This window comes from Fukomys damarensis, unplaced genomic scaffold (genome assembly GCF_012274545.1).
Source record: "Fukomys damarensis isolate Sample0158 unplaced genomic scaffold, DMR_v1.0_HiC HiC_scaffold_33, whole genome shotgun sequence".
Classification (NCBI taxonomy): Eukaryota; Metazoa; Chordata; class Mammalia; order Rodentia; family Bathyergidae; genus Fukomys; species Fukomys damarensis.
In genome coordinates this window covers 55808317-55824034 of record NW_022900945.1, presented here as the reverse complement: position 1 = coordinate 55824034, position 15718 = coordinate 55808317, and the positions used below count along the sequence as shown (strand labels likewise).

The following is a 15718-nucleotide window of genomic DNA, read 5'->3' as shown; positions in this document are numbered from 1 at the left end:
GGGAACCGAGCTGCCTGCCGCCTTCGCCCCGGCCGGCCGGCCCCGAAGTGCAGTGAGCACCTCCCGCTCGCGACAGGAGCTAAGAGGCGGAGATAGAAGAAATACGGACTTTAATGAAGAGTTTCCCTTTGGTATAGCGAGACCCGTGAACACAACCAAACAAAAAAAGGCGGCGGCCGGGATGGAAAACCCTGGCTGCGGACCAGCAAGGGGCCCGCCAGGCCTCGGCGCCCGCGGGCCCTAAGCTCCCACTGCATACAGCACAGTCGCCTGGAGAAGCCCCAAGTTTTTCAGTCCTAGGACAGAATCACCGTCTGCCTCGAGTCTCTCTTGTAAAAAAGATAATGCTGCCGGTGGGGAAATGCCAAGAGTTGTAAAAGGGCTCAGAAAAGTCAAAGAGATGATGTATAAATGTAATCAATTATCACTTTGTGCCCAAAAGCCATGGAAAACAAAAATTAGGACAGTAAGTCTACAGCCCTATAACATACACATATAAAAAAACGAGTGGTTCCAAATCTACAGGTGGCATTTGGGGATTGTCTGCTGCTTTAAATCTCAATGCCCCCCTCCCCACCTCCACAAAGCCCACCCAGGAGTCAACCACAGGGGAGGCCAAAATTCAGTCACCCCACTGCCCAGAAGAGGCAGGGCCAGCGACAGGCAGAGGGGCTGCACTCTGGCTGCAGATACAGAATGCACGTCACAGGAGGGCCAGGGCTTGGAGATGTACACACAGGCCCAGGGGAGGGCCCGGAAGGCACTGAGCAGGAGGCTCTAGGGCCTGCTCTGAGTGCTGCACATCCCCATGGATAGAGGACGGCTGTCACTCCTGCCTGCTTCCCCAGCCCACACCAGGGAGGGTGCAGAGCAGAGAGGACAGGGTCCCGGAAACCAGGAGAGCATCAGCACCTCCGTACTTGAACTTGGGGGCCTTGAGAACTCTGCATAGAATATCTTCAGACCAAGGAGATGGTCAAAGGCACGCAGTCAAACACGGGGAGGGGAAGTGCTGAGGGGTCCAAGCGCCCTGAAGCCCAGGAGACCAGAGGTGGAATTCGTGGCCCCTGCCCCTGGAGGGTGATGGCTCGACCGGGCCTGTCACCTCGAGGCACTTCCCATAGCAAGCGCCCCTTCTTGGGGAAAGAGGCAACAGATTGGCACAGACAAGGCCTGAGCAAGGAGGCCACTCTGTGCATTAACACTTTGGTGAGGTTTGGGAGAGGCAGGTTTCTGCCCCAGGCTCGTGACTCAGTCCTCTCTTTCGGCCCAGAGGGAACCCAGTGTCCATATCACTCCCAGCTCCTACCAAGGCCAAGCCCACAGAACACTCCCAAGTGAGGTCCTGAGAGTTAGGGAAGAGGGTGGAAGGGGCCAGAGGGCATCTGGGAGAGTGGCCAGGCAGGCGGCTCAGAGCTTCCGCTCCACAGGCTGCTGCAGACACAGTTCGCTGCCCGCAGAGATGATGGGCAAATGATTGTCCATGTGGTAGCTGATGAGGTGACTGACACTCTCAAAGCGGTGATCCTTTGTCCGAACCTGGGGAAGTGAAAGGAAGCAGTCAAGTCAAATGACTAGTACAGAGGCTTCCTCTGCCCCAGTCTCGGAAGACACGCCAGTCGGGAGAAGACAGGAGGGTGGGGAGCGGGCGGGTTACCGAAGCTTCTCCACAAAGGGAAGCTGTGCACAGCTGCGGGAACAGGCAGGTCAGTGAGCCGTGGGAAGGAAGAGGGGACACCAGCCCAGAACTGTAAACCGAGGGAGAAGTTTTCTTGCGTGTCTCAGAGGAAGATCACAGGGTGACGGAGATGTGGAATGGAGGCTGAGGCTGCCGAGGGTGGGAGGCACAGTGGGGCAGTGTGGGAAAGTGAGTCGAGGGTCTAGGGCACTAGGAGGGCCGAAGGAGACCTGGATGTCTAGCCTCTAACCAGCTGACACTGGCACGGTGGTTTCCTCCCTTGTCAGGAGGGGCAGAAGCCAGGCCTGGTGGCACAGGCCTATAAACTCAGCACTCTGGGAGGCTGCTGTAGAAACATCACAAATCTGAGCCCTGCCTGGCAACTTAAGTGACTTAGCAAAAGTGACTGACTCCAAAGAAAAAGGGGTGGAAATGTAGGTAGCTCATTGCAAAAGGCCTAGGTTTAATCCCCAGTACTGCGAGGGAAGGAGGGCAAGCTGAGAGGAGCACCTTCTCGATCTGGTGGGCCTAAGGTCTGAGGACCTGGGGTCTGGCCAGGGCACACAACTCAGACTCGGATCTGAGAGGGAGGGACCCCTCACCTGCTGCAGGGGGACCCCAGGCACCTAGAACAGGGAAGGCCCCCAGAGAGCTGCCAGCAGAGCAAAGTCTAGAGACAATGAGGGAAGGAAGAAGGATGCACAGAAGGGTGCTGTACCCCTACCCACCCCTGCGCCACACTCACCACACCCTCAGGGTCCACCAGAAGCAAGTGCTTTGGCTGCCCACTCTGCAGGCCGGTGAGAACATACTGGCCAGGCGTGGTCGTGCTCTCTCGCACCAGGAAGTCCCCGTTGAGCTGCAGCAGTGCCTCAGCCTCTCTCCGGCTCAGCTTCCCATGGAACCAGGGCTCCCCTCGGAGCTGCTCAGCCATGGACATCAACTGGGGAGGTGGAGGCACCTGAAGGGCATCTTCGAATGGCTCTGGAGGTGCAGAGAGAGTTAGGAGGGACAGCTGGCCCAGCAGGGGCCCAGGACCCAGCCCTTCCAGGAGGGAGGCCAGGAAGGAGAGGGGAGACAGGCCAAAGAGGAGGAACCAAGCAGGACGACAGGGGTACAAGAGCTGCACTCACTCATGTCGAAGAGGTCTCGGGGAGCACTGCCATTGACAGCAAGATTGGGGGGTCCAGCCCCACTCCCTGCTTGCCGGGCCTTGTCTAGGTTCTGGACGTTGACGTAGGAGGGATCGTCAAAGAGCTCTCTGCCTGCAGAGGAAAGGGAGGCTCTGCAGTGCACCCACCCAGCTCCCTGCACGCCTTGTCCTGCCCACAGCCCACACTCCGTACCTGGGCAGGGTGGAAGAGGCGGCATCTGCTTGCGGACTTCTGGGTCTCCCACAGCCGGCTGCCCAATGGGCTATAGGGATACAAACCAGGTGAAGACCAGAGGCCCCATGCCACTCCCGTCCTGGGCCCTGGCACCTCTCTCCAAGCAGCTTACCAGTGTAGCTCCCAGGTGACTGGGGGCCTGGGTGCTGGGTGCAGTGGGCCGAGCAGCCCCCGGCGTGGCTCCTTCCCGGAGCCTCATGTCCACCACCCCCCCGAGAGGGGGCTCCTTCCCCGGGAAGTCATTGTAGTACTGATGGTCAGGTGGCTCTTCCTCCTCCTCATCCCACGCTGAGCCATCGAAGCCGGCCATCCTGAGACAGCACAGAGTAAGGCAGCAGGAGGTCGCGGGGGAGGACTGGGAAGGCAGCCTGCCCTGGAACCACTTCATCCTCCGGAAACCCTCAGGCTGCTATTTCCTTCCCTCACTTTACAAATGAGAACAAGTCAGAGGCACAAAGATTCACCCAAATTCTAACAACAAGAAGGGTACACCCAAGGTTTAAATTTGGGTTTGACTGCAAAGCTCATGCCCTTGGTTACTGCACTGTCTCCTGAGAGGGACAGGAAGCACAGGTAGTGGGGAGGAGCTTAGCTGCTCAGAAACACAAATGCCCACTGACACCACTGCTTATCCCAGGAGGCTTGAGGTGGAAAAGATAAGCAGCTCAGAGCAAAGATACCCTCCCAGCCCAAACTCACGATGACCTCCCCAGAGGCAGGACACCGAGATACAGGCAAGAAAGAGGATGGGCTGGAAGTGAGGACGCAGAGAACAAAGCCCATGTAGCCAGAGAAAGAGCAGAACACAGATCCACCCAGCACAAAAAAGTCCCCCAAAGGCCACCAGAAACATGAAGATGGCAGGAAGTGGGAACAGGGCACACTGATTATGTCCTCCCCTGAACCTCTTGGAGATCCAGTGTGGCCACAGCGGACCTACTCCCCAATCTCCTCTGGAGCCCAGGGCTGCCCCGACCCTCCTGTGCTCACCTGTCATGGGGGGTGACCAGCTTGGGTGGGTTCCTGAGGTACTGTTTAAAGCGCAGCTCGAAGGCCTGGCCAATGGTGCTGATGACGTCCTGGGCCAGCCCCTCGGGACACTCCAGGATGTGGCAGGCTGGGGGCACAGAGAGGCTCAGTGAGCTCTGGTGTGGGGGTGCCAGGGAGAGGGGCAGACAGGGCCCCTACCTGCTCTACTCCAAGCGGGGAGCGACAACCCAGGTCCAGCTCACCTGCCTCAGACAGCCGGCCCCACCCAGCACTCCCCACCAGGCCTCACCTCTCTGATTCACAGGGTCTTTGGCAACATAGGCGACGTACTCGGCTGTGTCCTGGGAGTCAGAAGAAGCCAGTTAGTCCTAATTTGCAGCTCCATCTTCCTCCTGACCCAAAGGCCCAGGCCTTTCCAGACTTTCCTGCAGCCCGGGCACCTCCGCTCTTCCACCAGTGTCTTCCCAGTCCCTAGCCCTGCCGTCCCCCCACCATTTCAACTGCTCCCCAACTCACCGGATCCCCTCCAGACGCAAATGAGATAGACTGCATGTGGTGGTTAGCAATGATCTGCGGGGCAGCAAAGAGGAAGCAAAAGTCAAGTGTCAGGCAGCCTCGGATCCTGCTGGGTGCCTCCCACCTGGGCCCAGTGGGCCCATTCTCTTGGGTGTCCTTCTAGCGTCTTCCCTCTCCACCCTGCTGTTCCCAAGTCCCCTCTCTTGGTTTTGGCCTCCTAACTAGGTCTCCTCTGAGCCATCTGTGCCTCTGGCCCCCTCTCACCCAACCAACCTGTTTGCAGTCTGCGGCCATGAGGTTGAGGCTGCTGGTGGACACAGTGAGGGTGATTGGCATTCCAGCGAACTTCAGGTTACTCCTCCCCAGGATGGAGCTGAGAGGGCGGCTACAGGGCTGGGAAGGGTCAGGGTCTCAGAACCCCAGCGCCCCAACACCAGGGAAACACTCCTGCCTCCCCCACACCTACCCCGGCACCACCCATCCCACGCACCTTTCTCCTCCGGGTCGCCCCCTTAGCACCCGGCACTGCCTCACACACCAGACTGATGGCTTCCCTGGGGAAAGAGGTACTCAGACCCACTGCCTGCCTCCGGCCCGCGGGGGGAGGGGAAGGCCAGGCCAGACTCCCAGGGTACTCCAGGCTCTTTGTCGTGGTGGATTGAATTAAGGCCCTTTAATATTTGATGACACTGAGGCCGCTTCCTGGCTGATTGGGTTAGGGCCTCAATGGGCATAGAGCCTCACCTCTTCCTGGCTACCAAACATCACATGCCCATCCCAAAGGCAGGCGACAGCCACCTTCTCCCTACCCGGCCGCCACCAGGCCACACTCACTACACTGATGGCTCAGGCAGCTCAGAGCTAGAGTCACCACTCTCCATTCAGACTTTGGCTCTGCTGACTTTCTCCGAATCCTCTCCAACACCCCAACATAAGCCCCCCTGATCATCACCAAGTGCCCCACTTCCCTCTCCCCTTCCCGTGGCCTCAGTCCACCCGTGCCCACTAACCTGGTGACCTGAGTCCGGGTGCTGAAGTCAAGGGCGCGCATGGACTGCAGAACCTCCACGCAGCCCATGTACTGAGGAGGGGCGGGGACAACGGTCAGCCACCTCTCCCACCCCCAGGCACCCGAGGGGAGGGAGGACCACTGCCCAGGCTGTCCTGTAACTCAAGACAGCAGGGATGGAGGAGACAGAAAAGGCAAGCTGGGAGGACCGCGTGCACCCCAGAGACTCTGGAAGGGAGTAAGAGACCTTGGGGGAACGAGCACAACTCTGGGGACAGAAGTCCAGAGAGAACAGTCCAGTCGCCCAAGCAACACTTACTAAAAGCCTCAGCCACAGGCATTGTGCTAATTGGGGGGAGGGGGCCCCCCAAAAGGAAAGGGACCAGGCAGAAATTACGCCAGCCTGGAAAGCAGGGAGCACGGAATGGGAGAAGCAGCAAGAGAAGGGAAGAGGGGTTGTTGGGGAAGAGCAGGAAGAGACCCAGCGAAGCAGAGCTCAGGAACTGGAGTGGGTGTGGGAGTAGAAAGGCAGAGGATATTCACTCACCCGAACCAAGTAGGAAACCCCGGGTCCCATGACTTTGTCGTTGGGATGCAGCCAGCCCCGCGTGGGCTTATTGACAAAGCTCCCGTGGCGGGTCCACTCCTCGCCCCCCAGCTGGCCCCCTTCCACCCGAGTCCTGCGCCCGCCGCCTCCACTCAGCTTGTTCATGTCCTGGAGGAGGGGCAGGGGGCCTGAGTCCAGCACAGCTGTCCCTGGGATTCCCTCCCGATCCTCGGCTGCCCTGCCTGGCTCCCCCTTAGGCCCCGAGCGCCCCCCAGCCGGGTTGGCCAGCTTCAAGTTGCTCATCCGAGGGAAGAAGGAGCACAGGGTTGTGGGACTGTCGTCCCCAGGCAGAGGAGGCAGGATGGGCCCCAGCGAGGAGGCCGACGGAGAGGGCAGCTCCTCCGGCGGGCTGGACCCCGAAGCCCCCTCCTCCAGCGATGACAGAGACTCATTCCGAAGTGGGTTGTACTTGGGCTTGGGGGGTAGGAGATCCATGACTGGGGTAAGACCGGCTGCTGCCCGGCCCAGCCCGGCCCCCCGCAAGGGGGCCAGGCAGGGGGCATCCCCAGCCCTTATCCTGGCCGGACCTCTGCAGCCCAGGGCTCACAGAGGTCGTGGGGTGGGAGAGGGACCAGTGGCTTCCGCTCCCCCAGGTCAGACCCAGACAGCGGCCAGCCCCATCCCCGCCCAGAACAGAGCCTCTTCTCTGGTAAAGAGAAGAGAACAGGCTGAACCTAGAGCGGCCTGGCTCCTCCCAGGGGCGGGGATCGCAGGGGAGCGACCAATCCGAGGACAGTGCTGACTCACAGGCTCAGAGGGGCTGAGCCCTACCACCGCGGCCCGGGCTCCAACTCCAGCAGGAGAGCGGCTGGCTGTGCCCCTTCCTCCCGCTCCACAAAAACAACTAGTAATCCGGGGAGCAGGAAAGCGGGGGTGGGGTGAGTAGAAGGGAAGGATGGAGCGTAGGAAAGAAAGGAAAGAGATAAGGGAAGGTCTAGATTACTCCCAAACCGGACATGGGCAGGCTCCAGAGAGCAGGAAGCCAGGAGACGCTAAGGGGGAACGAGGGAGGAAACAGGCAGCAGGCGTGGAAAGGGCGGGGATCCCAGAGCTCAGCATTTCCCTTCCTGCCACGAGAATTCCTCCATCCTCCAGCCCATGCAGCCCCCCCACAAATGCCACGTACAGTGTGGTGGTGGCCTCAGGGGGCCTGGCCCATTAGCATCCTGTGCTACAACAGCTGTGAACTGGAGTGAGGGTAAATGGGAAAGGGAAAAAAAGGGTCCCAGTGGATGTAGAGCAGGGCCAAGAGGAAAAGCAAAGCTGGTGAAGTAAGGGGAGCATCAAGTCCAACTTAGGAAGTGCAGCAGGGAGCTACAAGCAAGACTGGAGCAAGAGGGTCAAGCAGCCTGCTCTATGCGTGACACCTACCAACCCAGGAGCAACAGCCCTAGGTCAAGCACTGTACTCTCCCCACAGCCCTAGTTACCAAAGCAAGAAGCTAAGGTGAGAAAGAGCACTGGGCATGGCTCATGCCTCCATCCCATCTAAGGCTAAAGCTGGAAGATCATTTGCACTCAGGAGGATTTGAGACCAGCCTGGGCTACATAGTGAGTTCAAGGCCAGCCTGAGCTACATAAAAGAACCTGTCTCAAAAAACAAGAGAGAGAGGTCACAAGAGAAGTCTGTTGTCAATAAGGACAAAAGGAAGAGGTGCAAGAATATGGGCTGAGGTTGGACACAAGGAATAGTCCCAACCCCATTCTACCCACAGCTTCCTGCCACAGCTCTGCTTGAGGAGGCCACACAGGAAGTTGGAAAGGGGCAAAAATATAAGTAAAACATACATCTTCCCCCAGGCTCACCTCAGAATTACCCTTAAATTGCCTCAGAGAACTAAAGCAATCCTTGCTACAATGATTAACAATAGTAACACCTGGGGGGGTAGTTCAATCCTCCAAGGGTGGGGTGTATATAGGAACACTTAAAATATGATAGATACCTTGCCTACTTCACCTCCCCTTAGGTCTTCATCCTAGCAAAGCTTTGTCAGTGCTGCCCAGACTTGAGGAATTCTATTTACCCCATTTGCTAAGGCCTCAGCTTCCGGCATAAAAGACTGAGGATGGATTCCGCCAACACACAAAAAAATACTACAATGCCCACATCTTTAGAAGTGGCACCGTGGGTACCTAGAGTATCCAGAGGCAGGAAATTGCCAACAGGTATGGGCATGTGGAAGTAAGGAAGTGTGACTTTTCATCTGCACAGGGAGAAATGAGTTTCCTACTGGAAGATCAGGTGATGGGGGGGCGTGTGTTGTTTCTTAGCACTGCAGGGAGGCAGCAAAAAGGGCGGGAAGTAGCAGGAAATGGCGAAATCTTCAAGAATGTTTCCAGTAAGGAAGGCCAGGCAAAGGGGGGGCCAAAAAAAAAAAAAAAAAAAAAAAGAAGGCCCAGTGGGAGGTCTGGTTAGGGGAAGAGGAAGACAGAGAAAAGGGGAGGAGGGACTGAGGAGTTGCTTAAAGAACAAAAGGGACACTGATCCCTACTCTGGCTCCAAACCACCGTTTTCTGGAGAAAGCTTTTGCTCCTGTCCACAAGTAACATCCACAGCTCTTCTCTAGCCACGGACAGGTTCGACCCATAGCTGTTCCTAGAATCTCTGAGCAAGTCTCTCTCCCACTGTCGTGCTGAACCCCTCGTAGATCCACCCTTGGAAGAGGATGAAAGAGAAAGGCTGCTTCCAAGCTGTCCTCACAGCCAGAGGTGGGAGCTGGAACTTCCCACCAGGTGGTGCAGAACTGAGCCCAAGGCCCAAAGAGAGAAATGGCAGGAAAATGTACACGGGTGAAAGGTCTGCAAAAGAACACAAGACTTGGGAGGTGACGGCCTGGGTCCCGCAGGGCCGAATTAATCACCGAAGGGGGCGCGGCCCCTAAAAAGCCTGAAGACAAGACCGGGCCTCGGGATGCGGGATTACGGAAGGGGTGGGGCCCCGGGAAGGCGGCCTCCTGGGGGCGTGGTCAACGAAGTCAAGTCCTTTGAGTTCCAACCCCAGGCAGTTTAGGAAGCTCTGCTTTTGACAGACAAGAGTTAGCGGAGAATCACGGCGCGAAGGCGTTGTTACGGAGAACTGAAGGACTAAGGAAGGCTTCACTGTAGTAGGGCTCGGAAGCATGTCTGGGGGTGGAACTTCCAGGAAAGCTAGGGAACAGGGCGGGGTCGCGGGGAAAGACAAGTCGGGGTTCGGGGAGCCCCCAGAAGGTGGGACTTCCGGGAAGGGGTCTCAGGGGCGGGGCTTATCAGTGAAGACCGGAAGTGGGGTCCCGAGAGAGGGGTTCCGGGGTGAAGGAGTGAGTCGCCTGAGGAGAAAAAAAGTCAAGACTCACCAGGGCCTCATGGAGTCTCCGCACCGCACCGCGGGCCGATCTGGTTCCGGATCACACCTCCGCCTGCTTAAGTCGCCGCTCCAACTTTCTCCCTGGGCCCGGCCTCCCCGGAGAAACTTTATTACACTCACTTCCGGCCTCACTAACCCCTGACCCTCTACCTCACCGTCCCTTCTTCGCCCCGCCTACTTTCCCAAACCAGCCAGTAACAGCGCGAGGACGCTCACAGGAACAGTAATAGCCAATAAGAGGCCTATTTTTGACCCAGGGTGGTTCTTGAGAAATAGAAGAACTACAATCCAATAAAGACTTGAGAAGAAGCCAATATGAACCAATCGGAAGCTTAAACACGGAACTGTCCCTCCTTGCGCCAAAGGAACCAATAGGAAGTGCGGGCGGTGTGTTTGAAAGCGAGGCCAAAGAGGGTGGGAGCGCGTGCTGCTGGGAGTTGTTTGGAGGCTGGTGGCTCTGGGCTGAAGTTCCCCAGGCAGAGCGAGCATGTCGCACAAGCAAATTTATTATTCGGACAAGTATGACGACGAAGAGTTTGAATACAGGTTAGTGCGGGCGCGGGGGTCCATAGCGAGGTCGTGAACTTTAAGTAGAGGGCACAGAGGAGTTAGGAACCGGGACTAGGGCGACAGAGTCGGCGCATGCGCGAGAGGCTAACCAGGAGGGTGCGAAATTGGTTGAAAGCGTAAAGCGCGTGCGCGAACGGTGGGCGGCGACGATCCCAAAACAATGAAGGGGAGTTGGGAGCAGGCGCTCGCGTGACTGAAGCGTGAGGTGCTGCCCTGGCCACCTCCGTCCTCAGCGGGCTCTCAGTCATTCTCACAACCCTACCGGACACGTTAAATTTGCCTTCTGAAGACTGCTAGTTTCACGTTAACCCCAAAGAGCCCGCCGGGAGAGGTAGAGGGGGCAGAGCTGAAGGTTACCCCTTCTCGTGTTATACCCCGGAACGAGCCTAGAGAGCTGGGTGTTTTTCTGGCTTAAGGTTCCCCCTTCTCGTGTTATACCCCGGAACGAGCCTAGAGAGCTGGGTGTAGTTTACTGGCTCGTGGGAACGCAAAGGGGCGTGGCAGTCGGGAGTGGAAGGAAAGGTGCCGGGGACCTGAGGAAAGACAGCGCGGGCCCGGCAGGCGCCCCTCAAAGGCCGAGCAGTTCTGGGGTGCCGACAGACCGCGGGTGCTCTGCGGTCACAGACGATCTTGCAGCACCGACCGCCTCGCGAAGGGAAGCGCGGCCGCAGAGGTTCGGGGTGACCCTGGGAGCCACCTGCCGGGGTGCGGCGTGTGGAGTCCACAGCACCCGGATGGGATGCGGGGAATCAAAGGGGTCCACGGATGTTGCCGCTGCACGAGCCTGTGTTAACTAACGCTTAAGACAACTTCCGGATTTGTGCTATCTCCTACTGGGGAACAGAAAATGGAGAGTTGCTTCTCCGCCTTCTCCCAACCTAGCTTAGAGTTTGGACACGCTGGCTAACGTGAGGCATGTTGACAAACACATACCCTTTTTGCCGGTATAACTGAATTAACTTAGCCTCAGCTTTTTCCTCTACACCCGAACCAATACCTAAAGCTGTATGCTTATAACGTGTGAACGACTAGAGCAAAATAACTAGTCTCATCCTCTAGAAAGTGTAACTCACCAACACCACCGGGGTTTAACAGGGTTCCCCTTCACCACCACGGGGGATCGAACCCGGGACCTTCCGCTTGCCGGGCAGTCAAGGCACTGCTGAGCTAAATCCCCAGCCCTAAGAGGCTTGGTTGGTTTGTTTCTTTAGTGTGTTCAAGACATTTGTGTCGAAGGCCTGTTAGAAGTAAGCTGTTTTCTGGGCTGGGGATTTAGCTCAGTGGTTCTGCCGCCTGCCTCAACAAGCACAAGAGGTTCCTTGTTTGATCCCAGGTACCAAAAATAAAATCTATTTTCAGAAATTTAGACTGGAATTATCTTTTGAGGGGGAGAAAAGGCCTCTTGTTACCAGCACAGAAGGGAGCATCTAACAGATTTTGACTGAGCATGAAAACCTATCTACATTAATCTGGCTCAAGTAAGAGTGAGTAATCATTTTTTGCCACAAAGAGAGCAGAGAGACCCTCTTGGTTAGGAGAACGTGGAATTCCCCAAGACTCAGGGTACATCCCTTCAGAGTTGGGAAAGCAGGATTTAGGATGGACATTTATGTTTAATCCCTTACATCGACTTGTCCACGCAGCGTTTCATAACAAGCCCTTCTGCTCCATAAGATTACTTCTTTTCCTTACTAATCCTATTTAAAATTCACCTGTAGGGCTGGGATTTAGCTCAGTGGTTCCACCATCTGCCTCAAATTCGATCCCCGGTAGCCCCCCCAAAAAATCATCTCTAGCTCTTGACACTCACTGTGCTTCTTGGGGCTCCCATTGTATTGTGCGTAATCTGCAGAATTCTGTGAATTCCACCAGAATTCTGTGAGGCCCATGGGGCAGAGGAAAAAATATCAACAGTGTCTGGAACTTGGGCGCTCACACTGGAATTATTCATTAATTTGTACTTTTTAATACATTTTTGCGGTATTTTACATAATTTGTCTTGTATTTCCTGTTGCCTGTACCTCCCTGACCTCAGAAACCAGTTTCCATCCCCCAGAAGGTGTAACCTTGCTTGTCTTTGCACATGGGCACTTGTGTGTAGATGGTACCCAGTACTGACAGAAACTCCCATCCTGTGTTTCTGTTACAGGCATGTCATGTTGCCCAAGGATATAGCCAAGCTGGTCCCTAAAACCCACTTGATGTCTGAATCTGAATGGAGGAATCTTGGTGTTCAGCAGAGTCAGGGATGGGTCCATTATATGATCCATGAACCAGGTTAGTGTAATGGCTAAAAGGAACCTTAAACCAATAGCACTGCTACACTAAGGGAATGAAGAAACAACAGAAGGGGCAGGAGGAAATGGTTCACTGGGTTCTCCTCCAATAGATTAAGTGACCAAAAATAAAAGTAAAATGTTTGGAAAGTTCAGGGATACCTGTTAATGAAAAACCCCCTTTGGGGCCGAGGATTTAGCTCAGTGGTTCAGTGGCCTGCCTTGCAAACGCAAGGACCTGAGTTCAATCCCCGGTACCAAAAAAAAAAAAATTTGTTCGGTGGCCTGCCTTGCAAACGCAAGGACCTGAGTTCAATCCCCGGTACCAAAAAAAAAAAATCTTTTTCCTTTAAAAATGAGAATCAAGACTTGTCATGTAGAGGTACAAGATCCCAACAATGAATGTAACTGTACTGTATCCCTAAAATGTACCAGTAAACTCAATTAAAGCTGAAAAAAAAAAAGGAAAGAAAAACCCCCTTTCACCTTCAGTTTAGCCAGAGCACCATTTTCTTAACGTTGATTATGCCCCCAGCTTTGCTCGCCATCAGAAAGCAAATTCTTGAGTGTGTACCAAATAATGCAAAGGAAGTTACATTTCTTTTTTTCTTTTTTCTTTCTTTTTTTTTTTTTTTTTTTTTTTTTTAGTTACATTTCTTGGGCCGGGGATTTGGCTCAGTGGTTCTACCACCTGCCTTGCAAGCACAAGGGCCCAAGTTCGATCCCTGGTACCAAAAAAAGAAAGAAATTACATTTCTTGATAAATCGACACCAGACACCCACCTGCCAGGCAAAAGTAATAAAGGACACTTTGGGGCTGTACCACATAGCAGAAGAATTGAAATTAACAGTTCTGTGCTTGGCAGACAGGCCAGACTTAGGCCATATGCTATGTCGTCACTCACTTGGTTATGAAGATCTGAGTGATAACCAGCGGGGTGTGGGAGGCACTGCAGGTTGTCCTTGAATGCTGTGAGCGCGGCTCTTACATTTCCCTCCATCTTTCAGAACCTCACATCTTGCTGTTCCGACGGCCACTACCCAAGAAGCCAAACAAATGAAGCTGGCGAGCCACCTTTCAGCCTCAAGCTTACACAGCTGTCCTTCCTGCTAACATCTTTCTGATAATACGATTGTGTTGCCTTCTCCTGTCTCACTGTGATATTTAAAGGATGTTCCACACACTGTTTGAATATGCTGGCGATGCCTTGCTTCTCGAGTACAGCCGCCGACAGCCTGCCACGCTGGTCCCTGTGGGCCTGCCTTCTCCTGTCTCACTGTGATATTTAAAGGATGTTCCACACACTGTTTGAATATGCTGGCAATGCCTTGCTTCTCGAGTACAGCCGCCGACAGCCTGCCACGCTGGTCCCTGTGGGCGCAGCCTTTGCCCAGTGTCGCCCCAGAGCCACAGGGTGCTGCTCCCAGCAGGACACCCTAACAGGCAGAAGAAGCATCTGAGATGCAGGCCGTGGCTTTACGGGATTGCATAAACTTAGCATTTTGTGTTTTCCTGCTGGCTACTGTATGTATGGTGACTTACAGATTTGTGTTTCAATGTATTAGAAACTTTTCATTTCATTTGAGAAATCTATTCAGTGTTAAAGCCTTGATTAAAGAAGTTTTTATAATCTCATTCTGTGATTGGAAGAATTTTTTTCCCCTATTTGCAAGTCAACCATCACATTCAGTATTGTGGTCTTGATTATGCGCCCTTCAGTCTGATAGTGAAACCTATTTGGGGTATTTAGTTTAGTGATTTTTGGTTTTTTGGTTTGTTTTGCTTTTTGTTAGTGGAAATTGAACCCAGGGCTTGACACTGGAGTTACATCCCAACCCTTAATTTTTTTTTAAGCCAGGCATGGTGGTGCACTCCTGTAATCCCCAGCGCTCTGGAGGCTGAGGCAGGAGGAGCACTGCAAGTGTATAGCCACCTTGGACTACATTGCAAGATCCGGTCTCAAAAAGCAACAAAATAAAAATGTTTTTTAAAGTATGAGGCATCTCACTAAGTTGCTCAATTATCAAGCTGGGCTCCAATTTGTGCTCCTCCTGCCTCAGCCTCGCAGAACGTAGGGATTTTGTAGCTGGGCACCGTCATGCCTGGCTGCTTGTAATCCACTTTAAATAGACTTGTGTGAAACACCTGCTGAAACATTTCGCTCTGATGACTCCTGAGGTCCAGGTTCCACAGGGACAGCTTCATCTCATGAACAGATGCACTGTGCCCTATGGTGAGGGTGCTGCTTCTCAGGTGGAGCCAATGTTTGAAGAGCAGCAAGGGCTAAGGGAGGAGGAGGCTGTCGGCCAAGACCACCACCCTCGCCCTGTTCACTGTGCCTGCTGGTAGGGGTTGGATGGACTCAGTCACAAATTTGGTTGAGCATTGGAGTTCACTGGGCAGCTTTGCAAGTGCTGCTACCCACAACTCCCCTAGAGATTTTGACTTAGTTGGTAAGGGACACAGACTAGGCGTAGGGATTTGAAGTGAAACAGCCCTGTTCAGCTAGTTACAATACTAAGCTCTGCAGACACAGGTGTAAATCGGGCATGGTGGCTCTTGCCTACCACCTAGCAGAAGCAGGAGGATCTCCAGCTTGAGGCCAGCCTGGCTGCATAGCAAGACTGTCTCAAAAGAAAGAAAAACGAGTGGTGGCACACGCCTGTAATCACAACACTGAGGAGGCTGAGGCAGGAGGATCGCTGTGAGTTCAAGACCAGCCTGGGTTACATAGTTCCAGGTCAGTCAACTACATAGTGAGACACGGTCTCAAAAAACCGAAGGAAAAGAAAACCGAGTGTTGCGGGGGATATAGCTCAGAGGAATCATGCCTGCAAGCACAAGGACCTGAGTTCAATCCCCAGTACCAGAAAAATAATAGATCCTTAAGATTTCACTAAATAGCTTACCCTCTAAAAAAACTAGTACAAAGGGAGATTGATCTCCTTTTTCCTGTCTCCTATCTGCTTCTAGAAGAGTTCTTCAGGCATCAACATAATCTGGACACTCATTAGAAATGGAGGTTCCTGGGTTGGGTGTGGTGATGCACACCTGTAATCCCAGCACTCAGAAAGCTGAGGCAGGAGAATCATTGTGAGTTGGAGACCAGCCTGGGCTACACTGTGAGTTCCAGGTCAGTCTCAACTACATAGTGAGACCCTGTCTCAAAAAACAAGAAAGAAAATGCAAGTTCCTGGGCCAGGGATTTAGCTCAGTGGCACCATGCCTTCCTTGCAAGCGCAAAGTCCTAAGTTTGATTCCCCCCACCACAAAAAAAAAAAAAAAAATCAGATTCCTGTGCTCTACCCTCAGGCCTGTTGGATTATAAACAGGTGGACACA

General features: G+C 54.2%; 2 protein-coding genes across 3 annotated transcripts; one reads left to right on the top strand and one right to left on the bottom strand.

Annotated features, from left to right (window-relative positions):
- Positions 1-51: 51 nt before the first annotated feature.
- On the bottom strand, positions 52-9685 carry Shc1 (SHC adaptor protein 1). 2 transcript variants are annotated; one of them, XM_010643915.3, is made up of 13 exons: positions 9520-9685; positions 6129-6296; positions 5583-5653; positions 5063-5126; positions 4846-4965; positions 4573-4626; positions 4346-4397; positions 4057-4183; positions 3179-3377; positions 3025-3094; positions 2812-2943; positions 2424-2662; positions 54-1539 (listed from the first exon to the last, which is right to left on the bottom strand). In XM_010643915.3, the coding sequence occupies exons 2-13, from the start codon at positions 6291-6293 to the stop codon at positions 1411-1413; spliced, it is 1422 nt and encodes a 473-aa protein (XP_010642217.1). In that variant the 5' UTR covers positions 6294-6296; positions 9520-9685; the 3' UTR covers positions 54-1410. The 2 variants fall into 2 exon arrangements, with proteins under 2 accessions (XP_010642216.1, XP_010642217.1); XM_010643914.3 differs by having other exon boundaries at positions 52-1539; positions 6129-9685.
- A 141-nt stretch (positions 9686-9826) lies between these two features.
- On the top strand, positions 9827-13630 carry Cks1b (CDC28 protein kinase regulatory subunit 1B). The gene is made up of 3 exons (XM_010643916.3): positions 9827-10076; positions 12250-12377; positions 13385-13630. The coding sequence occupies exons 1-3, from the start codon at positions 10018-10020 to the stop codon at positions 13435-13437; spliced, it is 240 nt and encodes a 79-aa protein (XP_010642218.1). The 5' UTR covers positions 9827-10017; the 3' UTR covers positions 13438-13630.
- Positions 13631-15718: the final 2088 nt, after the last annotated feature.